Source organism: Podarcis gaigeae (assembly GCF_964106915.1).
Source record: "Podarcis gaigeae genome assembly, chromosome: 2".
In the NCBI taxonomy this organism is placed as follows: domain Eukaryota; kingdom Metazoa; phylum Chordata; class Lepidosauria; order Squamata; family Lacertidae; genus Podarcis; species Podarcis gaigeae.
Window position 1 is genome coordinate 114,912,639 of NC_139679.1, and position 16,755 is coordinate 114,929,393.

A 16,755-nucleotide genomic window follows, 5' to 3' on the forward strand; every position below is an offset into this window, starting at 1 on the left:
TTGGGAGGGGCTAAGCATCTGCAGCCCTGGAGGCATCCCACCCCCCCACCCCTTTTTGCAAAAGCATTACCCCCGCGAGTGGGACTATGATTGGATCTTCTACTCGTCAACAAGGTAAAGGTAAAGGTAAAGGTAAAGGTACCCCTGCCCGTACGGGCCAGTCTTGCCAGACTCTGGGGTTGTGCGCCCATCTCACTTAAGAGGCCAGGGGCCAGCGCTGTCCGGAGACACTTCCGGGTCACGTGGCCAGCGTGACATCGCTGCTCTGGCGAGCCAGAGCTGCACACGGAAACGCCGTTTACCTTCCCGCTAGAAAGCGGTCCCTATTTATCTACTTGCACTTTGATGTGCTTTCAAACTGCTAGGTTGGCAGGCGCTGGGACCGAGCAACGGGAGCTCACCCCGCCGCGGGGATTCGAACCGCCGACCTTTCGATCGGCAAGCCCTAGACGCTGAGGCTTTAGCCCACAGCGCCACCTGCGTCCCTTCACATATAATAGATATATACTCGTCAACAAAGCCACTTGCAATTGAATAAGATACGCTTATCGAGAGCCAGTGTGGTGTAGTGGTTAAGAGCAGTAGTCTTGTAACCTGGGGAACCGGGTTCGAGTCTCCGCTCCTCCACATGCAACTGCTGGGTGACCTTGGGCCAGTCCCACTTCTCTGAAGTCTCTCAGCCCCACTCCTCACCTCACAGAGTGTTTGTTGTGGGGGAGGAAGGGAAAGGAGAATGTTAGCCGCTTTGAGACTCCTTAAAGGGAGTGAAAGGCGGGATATCAAATCCAAACTCTTCTTCAGAAAAAAAAATGAAAAAAAATATAAGGCTTATCTCTTGCATGAAGCGGCTGCCTTTCTGTCTTGCCTTGCAAGAATTGCTGCCCTGCTCCAAAGGGTGTGTCTAAATGAAGGGAAGGGAGGGCTAGGGGTTATTGTTCTAATGTAGACAATGGAGATAAATTTTAATTTATTTTTTTAATTGTCCAGTAGCACCTTAGAGACCAACTAAGTTTGTTCTGGGTATAAGCTTTCGTGTGCATGCACACTTCTTCAGATACACTGAAACAGAAGTCACCAGACCCTTATATATAGTCAGAGGGTGGGGAGGGGTATTACTCAGAAGGGTGGTGGGGATGGGTGATTAGCTGATAGGTGTGGTAAACCTGTTGAGGACTGCAATTGGTCTTACAGGAAAAAGCAAGGGGTGAGATGGCTAAAAATAGCTTTATCATGTATAATGAGATAAGAATCGAATGTCTCTATTCCGGCCAGGTCTCTCCATGGTTTTAAGTTTGGTAATAAATTGCAATTCAGCAACTTCTCTTTCCAGTCTATTTCTGAAATTCTTTTGTAATAAGACAGCTATGAATCGTTCGAATCCCTGCAACGGGGTGAGCTCCCGTTGCTCGGTCCCAGCTCCTGCCAACCTAGCAGTTTGAAAGCACATCAAAGTGCAAGTAGATAAATAGGGACCGCTCCGGCGGGAAGGTAAACGGCGTTTCCGTGCACTGCTCTGGTTCACCAGAAGCGGCTTAGTCATGCTGGCCACATGACCTGGAAGCTGTACACTGGCTCCCTCGGCCTATAGAGTGAGATGAGCACCGCAACCCCAGAGTCAACCACGACTGGACCTAATGGTCAGGGGTCCCTTTACCCTCTACCTTTAAGATAGCTACAGTACTTTGAGATCTTGTATAGAATGTCCTGGGAGGTTGAAGTATTCTCCTACTGTTGGTCCAAATTTTCCGATGTGAGCAACCCTAGAAAATATGCATACAGCACCCTTGGTTGGTTGGACAATACTAGGATCAAAATATTTGAAATCTCAGGTGACTCTGGAAACAACTAAACCATGTTGGAATGTAACTATTTGGTTTTAGTAGAAATGATATAAGGAGCTATGTATAAACAAGTATTAAGTTTTAAGCTTTAAGGTATTTTATGGTAAGATAAGGTTAAAATAAATTAAGGTAAACTGAACGACAGAATATAGTGAAAGATGGAAAGGATTTGTCGAGTTAATTAATAGGTTAGACTGTTAAGATAAATTACCCAATAAGAATTGAGAAAGATGGAAAGAATTTGCTGAAACAAATAATTAAACTAGAATACAAAAAGGGAGGTGTGAGGAGGTCGATGAAACAAGTAAATGGAAGATAAAGATATGGAATATTGGATCTGTTTTATTATTATTATTATTATTGCTATTGTTGTATTGGTTTTTATGTGTGTTTTTTTCCTTTTCAATGTATTGTAATGTATGTTCTATTAAATTTTTTGCTGTTTTCTTTTCTTCTTTTTTCTGTAATTCTTAAACTTTTAATAAATATCATTAAAAAAAAAAGGAAACAACTAAACCAGCCTGGCGCTCAGTTCCATGTCTGTCTATTTACAACATGACCTACTTTTATAATGTTTCGATCCAAGCCCTGATGTTTCATCCACAAGGTCATTTAAAGTCACACTGTGTTGTGCACTTTCAAACAGTGTACTTGCACCTGCAGGTATCTCTCATTGGTTTTCTGCATTCTGACTGCGACTGCAAGAGATTTTTGTGGGCTCTAAACATTACACTACACTGGCTTAGAGTCTTGTCCTCTGGGCAGCCACAGCTGCTGCCCCTGTTCTCTGAGCTGCCCCCCTGCCCCATAGAGAGGTGCCTCCTCACAAGCACCCCCTTGGCCCAGGACCTGAGGAACCATTCGCCTGGGGCGCTTGTAGCCAGGGCTGCCTACAAAACAACCCCTAGGCACCCTTTCCCCTTCTTTTAGACCAGGCGTAGGCAACCTAAGGCCCCTGCCTTCTCAATCCAGTCTGGGAATCAGTGTCTTTTCATATGAGTATGTGTCCTTTAATTTAAAATGCATCTCTGGGTTATTTGTGTGGGGAAAGGAATTTGTTCCTGCAAGACATGCCAGAAGGCTGTTGCTTCATGCAAGAGATAAGCGTATTAGATTCAATTGCAAATGGGCTGTTCAAGAGTAGAAGATCCAGTCAAAGTCCCACTCCCGCTGGTAACGCTTTTGCAAAAAAAGGGGGAAATGAGTCAGCATGGGAACCAACTCCTATAAAATATTTGAGGGGGTCAGCCCCCCACCCTAAGTTGGTGGATGTCGCCCTTCAAACAGTGTACAGTGGAACCTCAGGTTGCGAACGTGATCTGTGCGGGAAGCACATTCGCAACCCGCAATGTCTGCTTCTGCGCATGTGCAAGCGCCGAAACCCAGAAGTAACCCGTTCTGGTACTTCTGGGTTCGGCGCAGTGCGCAACTCAAAAACATAACCTGAAGCATCCATAACCTGAGGTACCACTGTACATGTGCTGTGTCATGTGATCAGTTATGTGGGTCGGGGTTTACCTAATCCAGTCCATTGCCAAGTCCATGACATTTGCTGCCTGACCTGCAGATGCTGTGTATTATCTTCTTTCTTCTTCTTTGGAGACCACCTATAGCCGAGTAAGATTGTCTTCCATGAACACAGTCTTAACAGTGAGTCTGTAAGTGACTCTGGAGGCCAATTCTGGACCCACACGTCCTTCCACAGTGGGGACCTAGGTTTCCGGGTGGTAGCTGATCACGGTGAGGGTTTGCCAAGTGTGCCTTCCTCTTAGCACGTTTCTCCCTTTTGTCCTGAGTTTGATCATCTTCAAATCCCATGACACCTTTAGTAGAGGCTGTTCTCCAATTGCAGCGCTCACAGGCCAGTGTTTCCCAGTTGTCGGTGTTTATACTACATTTTTTTAGATTTGCCTTGAGAGAGTCTTTGAACCTCCTTTGTTGACCACCAGCATTACGCTTTCCACTTTTAAGTTTGGAATAGAGTAGTTGCTTTGGAAGACGATCATCAGGCATCCACACAACATGACCAGTCCAACAAAGTTGATGTTGAAGAATCAGTGCTTCAACACCATATTGCTGTTGAATCATCATATTACTGCTGAATCAGCATATTACTGACAACGCGCTCCAAAACTCTGGGCTCCAAACCCCATAAACATGCTCTTTGTTCTAACTTCAAGCTGCTATTCTGCACCCCGCTTCCCCCAAAGAAAGGACAGACTAGCAGCTATGGTTGTCGTTGATTGAAAATTATGTTTTTTATAGGCAGTGCTTTTTTCCTGGGGGGACGCATACCCCTAAACATTTTGTGAATCTAACTTTCGCCTCATTAAGGGGCGGTATTTCAACATGAGTAGGAAAGTGAGAGTACCCCTAAACTTTTTTTTTAAGAAAAAAGCACCGATTTTTTGTGAAAATGCAATAAAATGATTTTCTGAAATGCAGACACGCCCCCCCCCCAATGCAGAATAAGAGCAGGGATGAGACATGCGCTGCCTCACCGGCAGATGCTGTAAAGGAGACCCAGAGCTGGGTGTCATCAGCATATTGCTGACAATGAAATTCTGGGCTCCAAACCACATAAACATGCTCTGAACTATTGGTTCTAACTTTAAGCTGCTGTTCCGCTCCCACTCCCCACAAAGAAATTATAACCAGAAGCTATGGTTGTTGCTGATTGCATTTTAAATTATATCTATTATATGTGAACATCATGCAATAAAATGGACAATTTTTATTTTTATTTTTCAAAATTTCTATTGATTTTCCAAAATTTTAAACAAACAAATAAACATAAATCATAACTGAAATTGATCCAATCTTAGAAACATTGTTAAATGACTTCCTCAAATCCCCCTAGCTGAATTTCAGTGTATATCACTGTAACAGTTTTCCAAAACCAATTTTTCTCGTAATATTAACTTATTCACTTAACATCTCTTTCTTTCCATTTTAACTTTAAACATATTATTCTCTAACATCACATATTTAAATCCTAAACTATCTGATATTTGCCAGTTTTTCCAATTAAGTCATCTTAACGGATTTAAGTGAATAGTCTTTAAATTTCATCCATTCTTCCTGGTACTCCTCCTCCTTCTGGTCGCTGACTCTTCCAGTCAGGTTGGCTAGCTCTGAAAAGCCCATCATCTTCATCTGTCATTCCTCTAACGTGGACAATTAAAAAAAAAATTATTTCCACTATATACATTAGAACAATAACCCCTAGCCCGCCCTTCCCTGCATTTAGACACACCCTTTGGAGCAGGGCAGCGATTCTTGCAAGGCAAGACAGAAAGGCAGCCGCTTAGATTTAGATAAATTTATTGTCATTGTCCGTATATACACAGTATACACAACAACGAAAATCAAACACCCAAGACCGGATTCACATACACATTCGCACATATCTCCAACACTCTCATCCTATTCAGACATAATCTATTAGAACATAACATAATCCAGAATATAACATAACCTATTAGAAGCATAGCATAACCTAAAACCTATCTCATTCCTTACTACTCACTGCTTGCTATTTCTTACAACTGGCCCTGAGATCATTATTTAGTGCAATCAGAGCTCTTGGATAGAAACTATTCAGAAGGCGTGTGGTTCGTGTTTTCATTGTCCTGTATCTTCTGCCCGAAGGCAACAGTTCAAAGAGGTTGTGAGCAGGATGGGTGGGATCTCTCAGGATATTAGAGATCCCACCCATGCAAGAGATAAGCGTATCTTATTCAATTGCAAGATCCAATCACAGTCCCACTCGCGGGGGTAATGCTTTTGCAAAAAGGGGGGGGGATGCCTCCAGGGCTGCAGATGCTTAGCCCCTCCCAATGCCTAAGGGAGTCCCAGCCTGATAGGATCAAAATCTGCAAAGTTTGTCTCCGGCATAGGAGCCAAGTCCAATAAAATATAAAGCATTTGAGGCGGCCAGCCCCAAAGTTGGTGGACGCTGCCCTTCAAAGGGTGTGCGTGTGCTGTTTCGTGCGATCGATTATGTGCATCGGGGTTTACCTTATTCAGTCCATTTCTAAGTCCAGGACACGCGCTGCCTCACCGGGAGATGCTGTAAAGGAGACACAGAGCTGGGTGTCATCAGCATATTGCTGACAACGAAATTCTGGGCTCCAAAACCCATAAACATGCTCTGAACTATCGGTCCTAACTTTAAACTGCTGTTCCGCTCCCGCTCCCCACAAAGCAATGATAACCAGAAGCTATGGTTGTTGCTGATTGCATTTTAAATTATATTTATTATATGTGAACATCATGCAATAAAATGCTTTTCTGAAATGCAGACACGCATCTCCTCTTTGAATGCAGAATAAAAGCAGGGATGCGACCTTGCCTGAATTGATTGGCTCCCTGATTACGATTGCCTCAATTCTCCATATACCGGTATATGGAAAGAATCGCAGATCTGCACTTTGGAGCCCCTCAAGAGCTGATTGGCTGCCGAGTGAAGCGGCGTTGCCCCGCCCCCGCCTATCCATTCACAAACTCAATATCCATTCATCAACAGAGTTGCAGTCTCTGACTGGCTCCTTTTCTCGCGGCGGCGATTTTGATTTCCTTGCCTGCTGCTCCGGCTCCTCCTCTTGCTGCTCAACAGAGCTGCTCCGGATCAGGCAAAAAGGGGTCCCCTTGCTCCTTTCTCCGCCGGATTAGGAGCGCTACGAATTCCTGCTTTGGCCGGACGTGGAGACGGAAGGATTTTCCGGCTCGGACCCGCTTTGCTCACCGATCTCCTTCCTCAAGATCTCTAAGGTGAGAGAGATTCATTGCGCAATAGGCGCGCCTCACCCAGCAGGACCCTTTTCCCCAGTATGTCGCGCGGAAGATACGTGTACACAGTCGTGTGAATGGCTTTTATTTTGCAATACCTCCTCTCTTTCCTTTGCTCCCTATCTCTGCTCTGCCCGGACTCGGAAAAATAAAGGTAAATTTATTCTCGGACCCCATTTGCAGACCCCGATCAAGGAGTTGAGCGAGATTTTTTAAAAAAATAATTTTATTCCCAAAACCAAAGAAAAAAAGAAAAAGAAAAATTACAAACAAAATTACAAATTCAGCATCCATATTTGTTTCCTAACATAAAGGAGTTCAGCGAGATTTAAGTCTCAGAAAGTTCGCGCGTAACGCTGCAGGGTCCTTTCCGTGCCCTTTGCGCGGAGATGTCGTCACGGGTACAGGACACGTGTGGGTGCGTTTTATTTAGCGATGGGAAGATGAATGACGGTGGTTCTTTCCCCCTGGCCTCGGTTTTGTCCTTCCTCGACATCACTGGCGATTCTTTAAAATAATTGGGACTGCAGGTCTCTTTCCGCGAGCTGAGTGAGCTATAGAAAACCTGTATATGAAATGAAGGGTTCAGATTTCTTAGAAATTGCTGTTAAATTAGGAAGAAAAACGGAGCGGGGCGGGGGGAGAGGCAGAGGAATATCTCAAGAAGCCGGAACTTCAATCTGTGTGTCCGTCTTCTCTCATCGGCTTTGCGTGCAGAAGGTCCCGGGTTCAAATCCGGCATCTCCGGGTGCGGCTTTTTGGGGCGCGCGGGTGGGGGAGTTTAGCTCCCCAAAATTCCAGCGCCATCCACGCTCTTTTTAGCACTTCCCACGATTGGTCAGGAACTGCTCCTATTTGTGTTGAGCATTTTAGGATTCTCCTAGTGCGCGCGGTTTTGCTTTGTGTTTACACCTGGATTTTAGCCGATTTAACCTCTCCATCTTTTACCTTGCTAATTCGGTAAGAGCCAAGTTTTTGTACACAGCACCTAAGAAACGCGGCAAATAATACGGCGTCCTCTTGTGATCTACATCATGGGAACCATTCTCGTGATGATTTTTAAAAATGAAGTTAAAAGTGCCTCTCTCACATCCAGCCCCCGGTTTACCTCCTCTCCCATGTCCTTTAAACATAAATCTTTATTGTAAACTGCCTAGAGATTTTTTTTTTTAAAGTGGTGTTTGTGTTAAAATAAAATACAAAGGAAGCTGTTTCTGGACCAGGGTTTTTCCACATGCCGAAAAACTTCAATGGCAAGTTTAACTGAGGTGGTAAATTAAATATCCATGTTGATTTTCGATTGTATTTTTTATTGCCATGTTTCTTACATTTTTATTGCATTAAATTTTGAACTACCTGGAATGCAAATTGCAAACGTATTAAAATTCCTTGCAATTTGCGGGGTATTTTAATATATATATATGAAACAACAGAATGCAATTCAAAACCATTGAACACAGTGCATTGGAATTGCTAAAACAGGCAAGAAAATAATAGAATCGTAGAATTGCAGAGTTGAAAGGGACCCAAGGGTTATCTAGACTAACCCCCTACAATTCAGGAATCAAACCAAAGCAACTCATTAAGTGGTTTGCCAAGACCACCGGCAATTTTGCAGCTGTCCATGGGGGAAAACATTGGGCAATTGCAGTTCAGGTTCCAGACATGAGTCCCTCCTAATGCTTCCTGGAGATTTTAAGAATTGAGCTAGGACCTTTGGTCTACAAAGCATATGCAGGACGAAAACCTTATAGGGCTGGAGGGAGGCAAAAAACCGGAATAGCTGGCAGGCGGCAAAGAGGGAGAGCCCCTCCCGCCTTAAATAAGGCAGGCCACGCCCTCAGAACCAGCCGATTGGCTGGCCAGGGGGTGATGCTGCAGGGAATCCCCCCAATCGCGCGGGGTCTGGGCTCCAGCTGCGGTGCGCGTGGTGGGGCCTGATACCCACTGAGCAACAGACTCCATGGCTCTTCTGGCGAGGAGGAATCTGTCCCCCTTTGTAGTTCTTGTGATGAGATTTGCCTTTCCTAAATACTTGAGGGAGGGTGATCATCTTTCTTTCCAGGGTGTAGGAGATGCATTTCTTTCATCCCACATATAAAACATCAAACATGAAAAGCTTCCCAATACAGGCCTGCCTTCTATATCGTCTAAAAGTTGTGTATTTCTTTCATCTCCTTGACATCTGATGGGAGGGTGTTGCACAGGGCGGGTCCCACTGCTGAGAAGGTCCAGGCGGATGGAGCAGAGCTTACATTTCCCATTTCAGATTAAAGTTCGCAGGGATCCTAACTCTGCTCCATCTCTCTTCCAGGTGCGGCTGCTTCTGGAGAAGGAGTGTGGTCCCTCTCAACAGGAGTGGAGCCATGTCTGAGGAGAGGTACAGGAAGAGGATCCGGAGTGAAGTTACCTGCTCCATCTGCCTCAGTTACTTTACTCGCCCGGTGGAACTGGGCTGCAGGCACAACTTCTGCGAAAGCTGCATCTTGAGGTGCTGGGAGGAGTCTGGTAAGAAAACCAGGTGCCCCGAGTGCAGAAAGGCTGTCAAAACAGACTACAAGCGAAACAGGCTTCTCACAAATATGGTTGGAATCATCAGTGAGTGGGATCATTCTGAGGAGAGAGATGCTCAAAGGAGGCACTCGGAATGTCAGAGGCACCAGAAGACCCTGGACCTCTTTTGCCGAGATGACGAAGCCCCCTTCTGTGGGGAGTGTGACACATCCCAAGGGCACAGCGGCCACAGGGTGGTTCCTGTGGAAGAAACCGTCCAAGACTACAAGGTAAGAATGAACCATTCATAGGAACGGCTAGTATAAATGATGGGAATTAAAATCATAGATTGTAGACTTGGAAGGATCCTGAGGATCATTTAGTCCAACCCTCAATGCAGGAATATGCAGTTGTCCCATAAGGGGATCGAACCTGCAACCTTCATGTTATAAGCACCATGCTCTAACAAAACTGAGCGAGTTAGTGATCAAGGTTAAAGCCTGTCTGCAAACCACTGTCTCCTCTGAGTGAGCGTTTATTCCTCTAATTCTAGGTGTGAGGGATGCAATCTGCTGTCAACTGACTCTGCACGTGCTCAGGAGGCCTCTCATCTAATTATATTTTACACATCCTAAGACAGATATTGGCTTTTACGGGACTGAGACTTGCTTTGCCTTATAAGACTCCACTAGATGTGTATATTAGGTATGATTAGGTAAAATAAAAATTAAGCTGATCTAGAAAGATTGAGCGATGTTAAGTTGGCTTTTCTAGGGAAAATAAATGCAGCCAAAATGAGTGCAAACTGAATTTCCCCTTTCAGAATCTGATAATACTAATAGCAGAGGAAGCATTGAAAAAAATGGAAAGAATTAATACCGGTACATCAATTTATTTTGGAATGGAAAGAAATGTACAATTGCTTTAGAAAGGCAAGCAAATAATAAAACCTAGAAGGCTGGTGTTTTGGGCATCTCAGAGATGCTTGCTGTTATAAAGGACAAAAAATATTGTGATGGCTCAGATCAAGAGGTGCAGTTTTCCCTTCTTGGTGGTATTTCCATGTCAGTAATTCTATTTATATATACAAGTACTGTCTTTCAACAACAACAAAAGCATTAGAGGCATAAAACAACCCTCCTTTCTCCTGTTGCCAGCCCTAAACTATGCAAAGAACTCAAGAGTCATGAGTTTTAAACCAGTTGTGTTAATGTAGGTCACCACTGGTGTTTGATCTTAGGCTTGCAGTGCAAGCAGTGTATTCCAACAGCTTTAACGAACCCCTACCGGCCCCAGTGCTGCAACAATCAACTAACCCCCACAACTGCATTTCCTAAAAAAAATAACCCGCAGGGACTAAGACTTCATAGCAATCCTAGACTTCAGGGTTGACATAAACTCTTCCGCTCCTGGCATGTTAGAATATCAACAATGCTTTCCAGGACAAACATGACAACACTTTCTCAGCCACCATACCCATCCTGCAGTATGGTTGCTTTTATTTGCATTAGTGGGCAATTTGTTTGAATGATAATTTTAAAAAAGAAGGAAATCCAACCTGTGATAGAAAGAGAATGACATTTTCTGGAGAAGGAGCTTTCTGGATCTTTTCTCAACATTTCTCCATAACACTCATCAGTTGCATCTGTCGTAGGCTCAATACTCTGGATGGCAGAAGCAGGCTCTGCAGTCTCAGAAACCGGGGAACAATAACATAATTCAACTGTCCTCTCGCTTTCCTTTTCTTCTGTCTGTCTCAACGATGATTTTGATGATTATCTCCAATAAACCTCTCACCAGGACCCAAATGAGAACTTTGGTTTTTCTTTTCAGGATCAGCTCTGCGGGTTCCTGAAGACTCTGAAGAAGGAGGAGGCAGAAATTCAGGCGAAAAAAACATGGACAGGAAAGCAAAGTTTATTCTTGGTTGTAAGTGTCGCTCTTACTGGGAAGTAAAGAAAAATAATTAATGCTTGGGAGAGAATTAAAATAACAACCTGAAGCCATCAGGAAGGTCTACACTTTTAGATGCCTATTTTTGGGGGGAAGCCTATTCTGACTGGAAGGAAATTTTTCCTTTGCTTGAAAACTGATGCATCATCTATGAAAATCTAAAAATTCAGAAGCACCCAGCCTGTTCCCCTGCAGTAATCCTCAAACCCTCTTTATGCTGCAGAAGGAGTGGCAATGTTGCTAACAGCCTGTTTTTCTTTCCACCTGTTTCTTCCAGAGAAAAGTAATATCAGGTAGGCAGAAGATGAAGGGTGAGTTTAAGCAGCTACACTTGTTTTTGGAAAAATGGGAAAACCAGCTGCTGAAGCAGATGGAAGAGGTGGAGGATGAGATTGCGAGGAAATCGAATGAGAAGCTGGGCTGGCTCTCCAGAAAACTTGACTCTCTTCAAAATATCATCCGGGAGCTGGAGGAGAAGCTTCAGCAGCCCCCCAGTGAACTTCTGCAGGTAGGACAACAGCTCAAGCTTTTCTCCAGGCCAAGGCCACAACCAGACCAGTCTCTGCCTCTATCATTATTCACAAATCACATTGCTTGGTTTTGTGGAGCTGGTAGCTGGTTCTCTTATTTTAGGTGCAGGAGCATTTAAGAGGACAAGCAGAGAATGTGCACCTTAATTTGTTACTTAACGATGATGGAATCAGATGGTTTCTGCTCTTGGCTGATGATGGGTCTGCTGCTGGCTCCCAAATTAGTGATGTTGCTTTCCTGGCCTGTTTGTGAGCTTTCCCGAAGCTGCTCTTGCCAAGAGGGGACTGGACTGGGTGGATCCCTTGGTCTGATCCTTTACTGGTCCCCTTTTGTTCCTGCTCAGGGCTTCATTTAAGAGGCTGTGTTCTGATTTTATGACATTACCCTGCTTGGACCGAGGCATGGGGCGTGGGCTTTGATGTATGGCCAGTCGTGGATGCTGAGTTCTCTTCTTTTTCTGTTTCCCCTGCAGGATATTAGAAGTACTTTGCAGAGGTAAGCAGATCCCTCTTCTTTTCCTTTGCGCTCTGCGGTTCTGTGAAGGATGTGGACTGCAGGAAAAACACCCGTTGTTCCCAAGGGGACAGTATGGGTCTTTGTGACCTCCAACTTTTAACAAATCAATAGGGGCCCACTTTTTCTAAAGTTCCTATTTTCACTTCCAAACTTCCTTTTCTCAGTTTCTATCTCTCGTTTATTCTGATTCTCTTTCCTTTCTTTCTGTTTCCACCTGATAGTCTCAACCGTCTTCCAAAACAGGGATGTATCTAAGAAAGCAACAAACCGTTGTTCACACTTTTATTCCCTGCACTGCTTATTTCAATAGACGTTTCAGCTGTCCTCTTATTATTCACCTTGAATCTGACCAGCCAGTTTCTTGAGACCTTTGTAATCCTCTCCCCTCTCCTCCTATTGGTTCCTTTGGGAATTTGAGGTTGGATGGAGAGCCAGCTGGCATACTTAAACCTTTTATTTCTCCACAGGCATGAGGGGAGACAGACATTTGAGCCTCCCAAAATTTTCCCTCCTGAATTGGTGTGGAAAGTTTGGGACCTCCATGATATAAATCCATTTCTGGAAGCTGTTGTGGAGCAGTTCAAAGGTAATGGCTGCAAGAATTTCATGCTGGATATTGAATTGGTCCATATGGGGTTGAGGGAAAACTCAAGCAGTCCTCCATAATGCTAGGAGAGCCAGAAAAATTGAACTTGAGGGTCAGTAGGGAAGGTAACTTTAAATTTCACTGAGGGGGAAAGGAGGTCCTCTAACCACAGCTCAAAATGCCATTTGCTGAGACTGCCTCTCTCAGCCTGGTGCCTTCTGCTTGTTTTGGACTCCAACTCCCATCAGCCCTGCTGATAATCAGAGTCCAACAACATTGTGAAGGCCACAACTTCCTACTCTCTGGTCTTCATCATCTAAGCATGACGGCAACATGTTTATTTCTTCAGCAACAGTGTCTCATCCACATGCAGATTTATGCAGGAACACTTGAAAAAACTCACACACTTCTGTGGCTGAAGCTTTGTATGACTTACGGCCCACTAAAATCGGCCAGGGGGTTTGTGTGCAACAATATAGTGATGGATATAATGATCAGTTCGGTAGTTTTAATTTTTGGTAAATAATTTTTATTCATTTTCCAATAAAGAGGGGGGATCCATATTAATAACAAATCAAGCCACATCTTACCACATTAAAAAACAAAAAAAAATACAGCCAATTATAGAGTCCAAATTAATTAATTTCAATTGGACTTCCCATGTTCTGGATTTCAAGATGTAAATGATCAGTTTTTTGGTGTTTTCAGTGACACTATGTCATAACACAAGTTTAGCCAGACCTTAGTCTCCAACGCTTTAAGGCAATAACCTTAGGAGGCAGATTTTCAAAAGAAGATAGTACTTACCCTTGTGTATGCTGAGAGAGACGAAAGATCTCATAAGCAGAAGTCAGTTTGGAAACAAGTGAAAATACAAACAAGGTTCCTGAAACCGAGGAATGGTTGAGGGAGTTGGGTATGTTTAGCCTGGAGAAGAGCAGACTGAGAGGACGAGATGATAGCCATCTTCAAATATCTAAAGGGCATGTAAGATGGAGCAAGATTGTCTTCTCCCGCTCTGGAGGGTAGGACTCAAACCAATGGCTTCAGTTTACAAGAAAGGGGATTATGACTAAACAATGATATCAGCTGACTCTTTTCTGTGCTATAACATTCATTAACAGCAGGACGGTCTGATGCTTAATCTCTCTTGCTTTCCCTTTCACAGGCACTCTAACATCAGGACTCTCTCTGCAGAAAGGTAAGCTGAGGAGCCTCAATCAATCAATCAATCAATCATAGTTATCCATCGGGGGGAGCTGTTGGGGCCCATGTGCCGAAAGCTGGTGGGGCCACAGTGGACAGAAACAGAGTCCAAAGTCACTCCTTTTCTGAGATCCCAGCCTTTCTATTGCTCCCCTTCTTCGTCCTTGGTCAGTTGGCTATTGGGAGAGGGAATGGTTGCTTCAAAGAGCTTTTGAAATTGGACAGAGGGCCAAAGCTGGGCCACCCTAACAGCGAAGCCGCGGAGAGGCCCACAGTCCAGGCAGGAAATGAACCCCCTTCCTCAATGATCCCTGGAGTGGATCTAAGCTCACAATGTCTATCCTCCCAGCTGATTCCTCTTTTCTTTTCTCTTCCTTTGTCTCCTCGCGACACCAATAGCAAGTGTAACTCTGGACCCGGACACCGCTCATCCCAACCTGATCCTGTCTGAGGATCGTCGAAGCGCGAGGTGGGGAGAGGCACATCAAGAACTGCCGGACAATCCCGAGAGATTCAGCGGACGTCCCTTTGTCCTGGGGTGTGAGGAGTTTACAGCAGGGAGGCACTGCTGGGAAGTCACCATAGGAACTGGGAACATCTGGGCTGTGGGGGTCGCCCGGAAGTCTGTGAGGAGAAAGGGCTTGGACAGCTTTTACCCTGGTGTAGGCATCTGGGGAATGGGGCAGACAGGTGGCAAGGGCAGGTCTGCCCGCCGCTCTCTGCCACCTCCTGCGCCAAAGCTGAGGAGGTTCCGGGCGACTGTTAACTATGCAGGGCGCCAAATTCTCTTTTTTGATGCTGATACAGGAGAATTACTCGAGACCTTTGCCAACGCTGAATTCTCTGGGGAGCCCCTTCTGCCCATCTTTTGCATGGGGCCAGAAACTTGCTTTGAACTGCCTCCGGTGACACACTAGCCTGACCACCCCTCCAGAAAAGGAAGAGAAATGTGTGGAAAAGTAACTTCCAGATTGTTCCTTGATTTTTTTAAAAATCAAAGGACTGTGTGCGCTTCTGTGTGTAGATGGCATTAAAGAGATGACAAGTGCTAGAATGTGTCAGATTTTTTATTTTTCCATTGTATATCTGCTTGGCTTGGCTTGCTTCGCCTCATGATCTAGGTGCTTGAGGCTAAATCAGGCATCCTCCAAGACTTCTGGCCTGGAGCACCTTTGGCAATCCTGGAAACCGTGGCAGGGAGCACAAATTACCAATTTCACAAAACATATATGCAGTTTAGATATATAAGCGAATCGCCAAATGTAACCTATGTTACAGTCAAAACAATGGAATGTATGAGCACCATTTTGGGAGAGGCAATGCCATTTATTATCATTCCTATTCATTTTGTTTTTATACCACTTTATATTTTAAAGAAAAAAATTCAAGGAGGTTTACAGCACTTTAAAACATTGATAAATAATCTCTTTTGAATACCTCCCTAAGAAAGCTAGGGGGGCCAGCTGTTATAATCAAATCAAGCTGTTATAATATTCCAAATTGGCAAAACTGACCGGAAAGCTCAGGAACCAAGAAGTCAATAATTTCAAGAAAGAATGGGGAAAGTTTATAATTTATTTAGGGGGCCACTGTAAGCAGATGAAAACATTAGCAGGATTTTAATAACACCTGTAATGTAACTAATATGATGGATATTACGGACAGATAGAAAATATGGATTATGTAATAATATGTAGTTGAAAATGTAGACAATAGGACTCATGGAGGGGAAGGTGGGAAGTCGAGGGATTCAGAGAAATCTCTCTTATTTGGTAATGTGATAATCTTTTCTCTTCCTTAGTTTTTATTTGATTTTACAAGTAAAAAAAAAAATTAAAAAGAAGAAAGCTAGCTAGAGAGGCCATCCAGAATTGACGTGGTCGCAATTGGACCTGCGCCAGTTGTAAAACCTGCCTGGGGGATTTCTAATACTTCAGGCGGGATGATCTCAGAAACCCCCAGCAAGAGGGGAAATGCCTAGAACATTCTTATTTTTAAAGAGACAAAAAAAGACCCTGGCCAGCCCCTCTCAAAATACAGGAAGCCCCCCGCAATACCATTCATTAAAATAGAATAAAGTAGCGGTGGGTGTGCCCAAGGGTGCGTCACTGGGGACTGCAGGACCAAACGACAACCCATAAATCTTCTCTTTTTTAAAAAGAGACAAAGCAAACCTTGGCAACCCCCTCTTGGGGGCGCATGGTAATGTGCATCCATTTATTTCTGCAACATTATGAGAGATTTTACTGGATCTTCAAACAGCGTATGGGGGTGTATAATCTGTTGTAGGAAAAGGTGCTCCAGACCCCAAACCCAGCTGGATGGGTCGTGTATGAATAAAAGTATTATTATTATTATTATTATTATTATTATTATTATTATTATTTTAATATTTAACCGCCCCCCCCCAAAATTGTTTCTAGGCATGAGCGTATTCAGGTTTTTTGTTAGGGGGGCAGGGTTTTGGGGGGGCAGAAGCTCAGTTTGCTATGTATATTTATCCTGCCCCCCTTGGCTACGCCCATGCTTCTAGGACTCATTCATTTCCCAGTCCTACTGATACTGACAAACAGGTGCTTTCAATTTCTGTTTCTGCTTTGTAGACCAGAACTGTTTCCCTCTCCTTCAGAATTTCCAAGCGGCTGCTGATCTGTCCATCAAAACAGTCATGTAGAGCAGGAAGTCGGGGGAACCGTTGACCCTTATTTATTAATTAGATTTATATACCACCCTTCAACAAAAGATCTCAGGGCAGTTTGCTTCCCTCGGGGGCCATTAAACAAAACTCCCATTGCCAATGCTTGCTGGGAATTATGGGAATTGTAGTTCTATGCATTC

At 44.2% G+C, this 16,755-nt stretch overlaps 1 protein-coding gene and 1 long non-coding RNA gene across 3 annotated transcripts; one reads left to right on the top strand and one right to left on the bottom strand.

The window, feature by feature from the left end:
* Positions 1–4,797: 4,797 nt before the first annotated feature.
* On the bottom strand, positions 4,798–10,779 carry LOC310838286. Its single transcript, XR_014560890.1, has 2 exons — positions 10,684–10,779; positions 4,798–5,008 (listed from the first exon to the last, which is right to left on the bottom strand). It is a non-coding gene; the product is annotated as an uncharacterized lncRNA (long non-coding RNA).
* LOC310837981 (E3 ubiquitin-protein ligase TRIM11-like) lies at positions 10,620–14,965 on the top strand. 2 transcript variants are annotated; one of them, XM_083725268.1, is made up of 5 exons: positions 10,620–11,054; positions 11,356–11,586; positions 12,082–12,711; positions 13,880–13,912; positions 14,317–14,965. In XM_083725268.1, exons 3-5 carry the CDS (start codon positions 12,549–12,551, stop codon positions 14,832–14,834), a joined length of 714 nt encoding a protein of 237 aa, XP_083581394.1. In that variant the 5' UTR covers positions 10,620–11,054; positions 11,356–11,586; positions 12,082–12,548; the 3' UTR covers positions 14,835–14,965. The 2 variants fall into 2 exon arrangements, with proteins under 2 accessions (XP_083581394.1, XP_083581393.1); XM_083725267.1 differs by lacking the exons at positions 10,620–11,054; positions 11,356–11,586 and having other exon boundaries at positions 11,618–12,711.
* Positions 14,966–16,755: the final 1,790 nt, after the last annotated feature.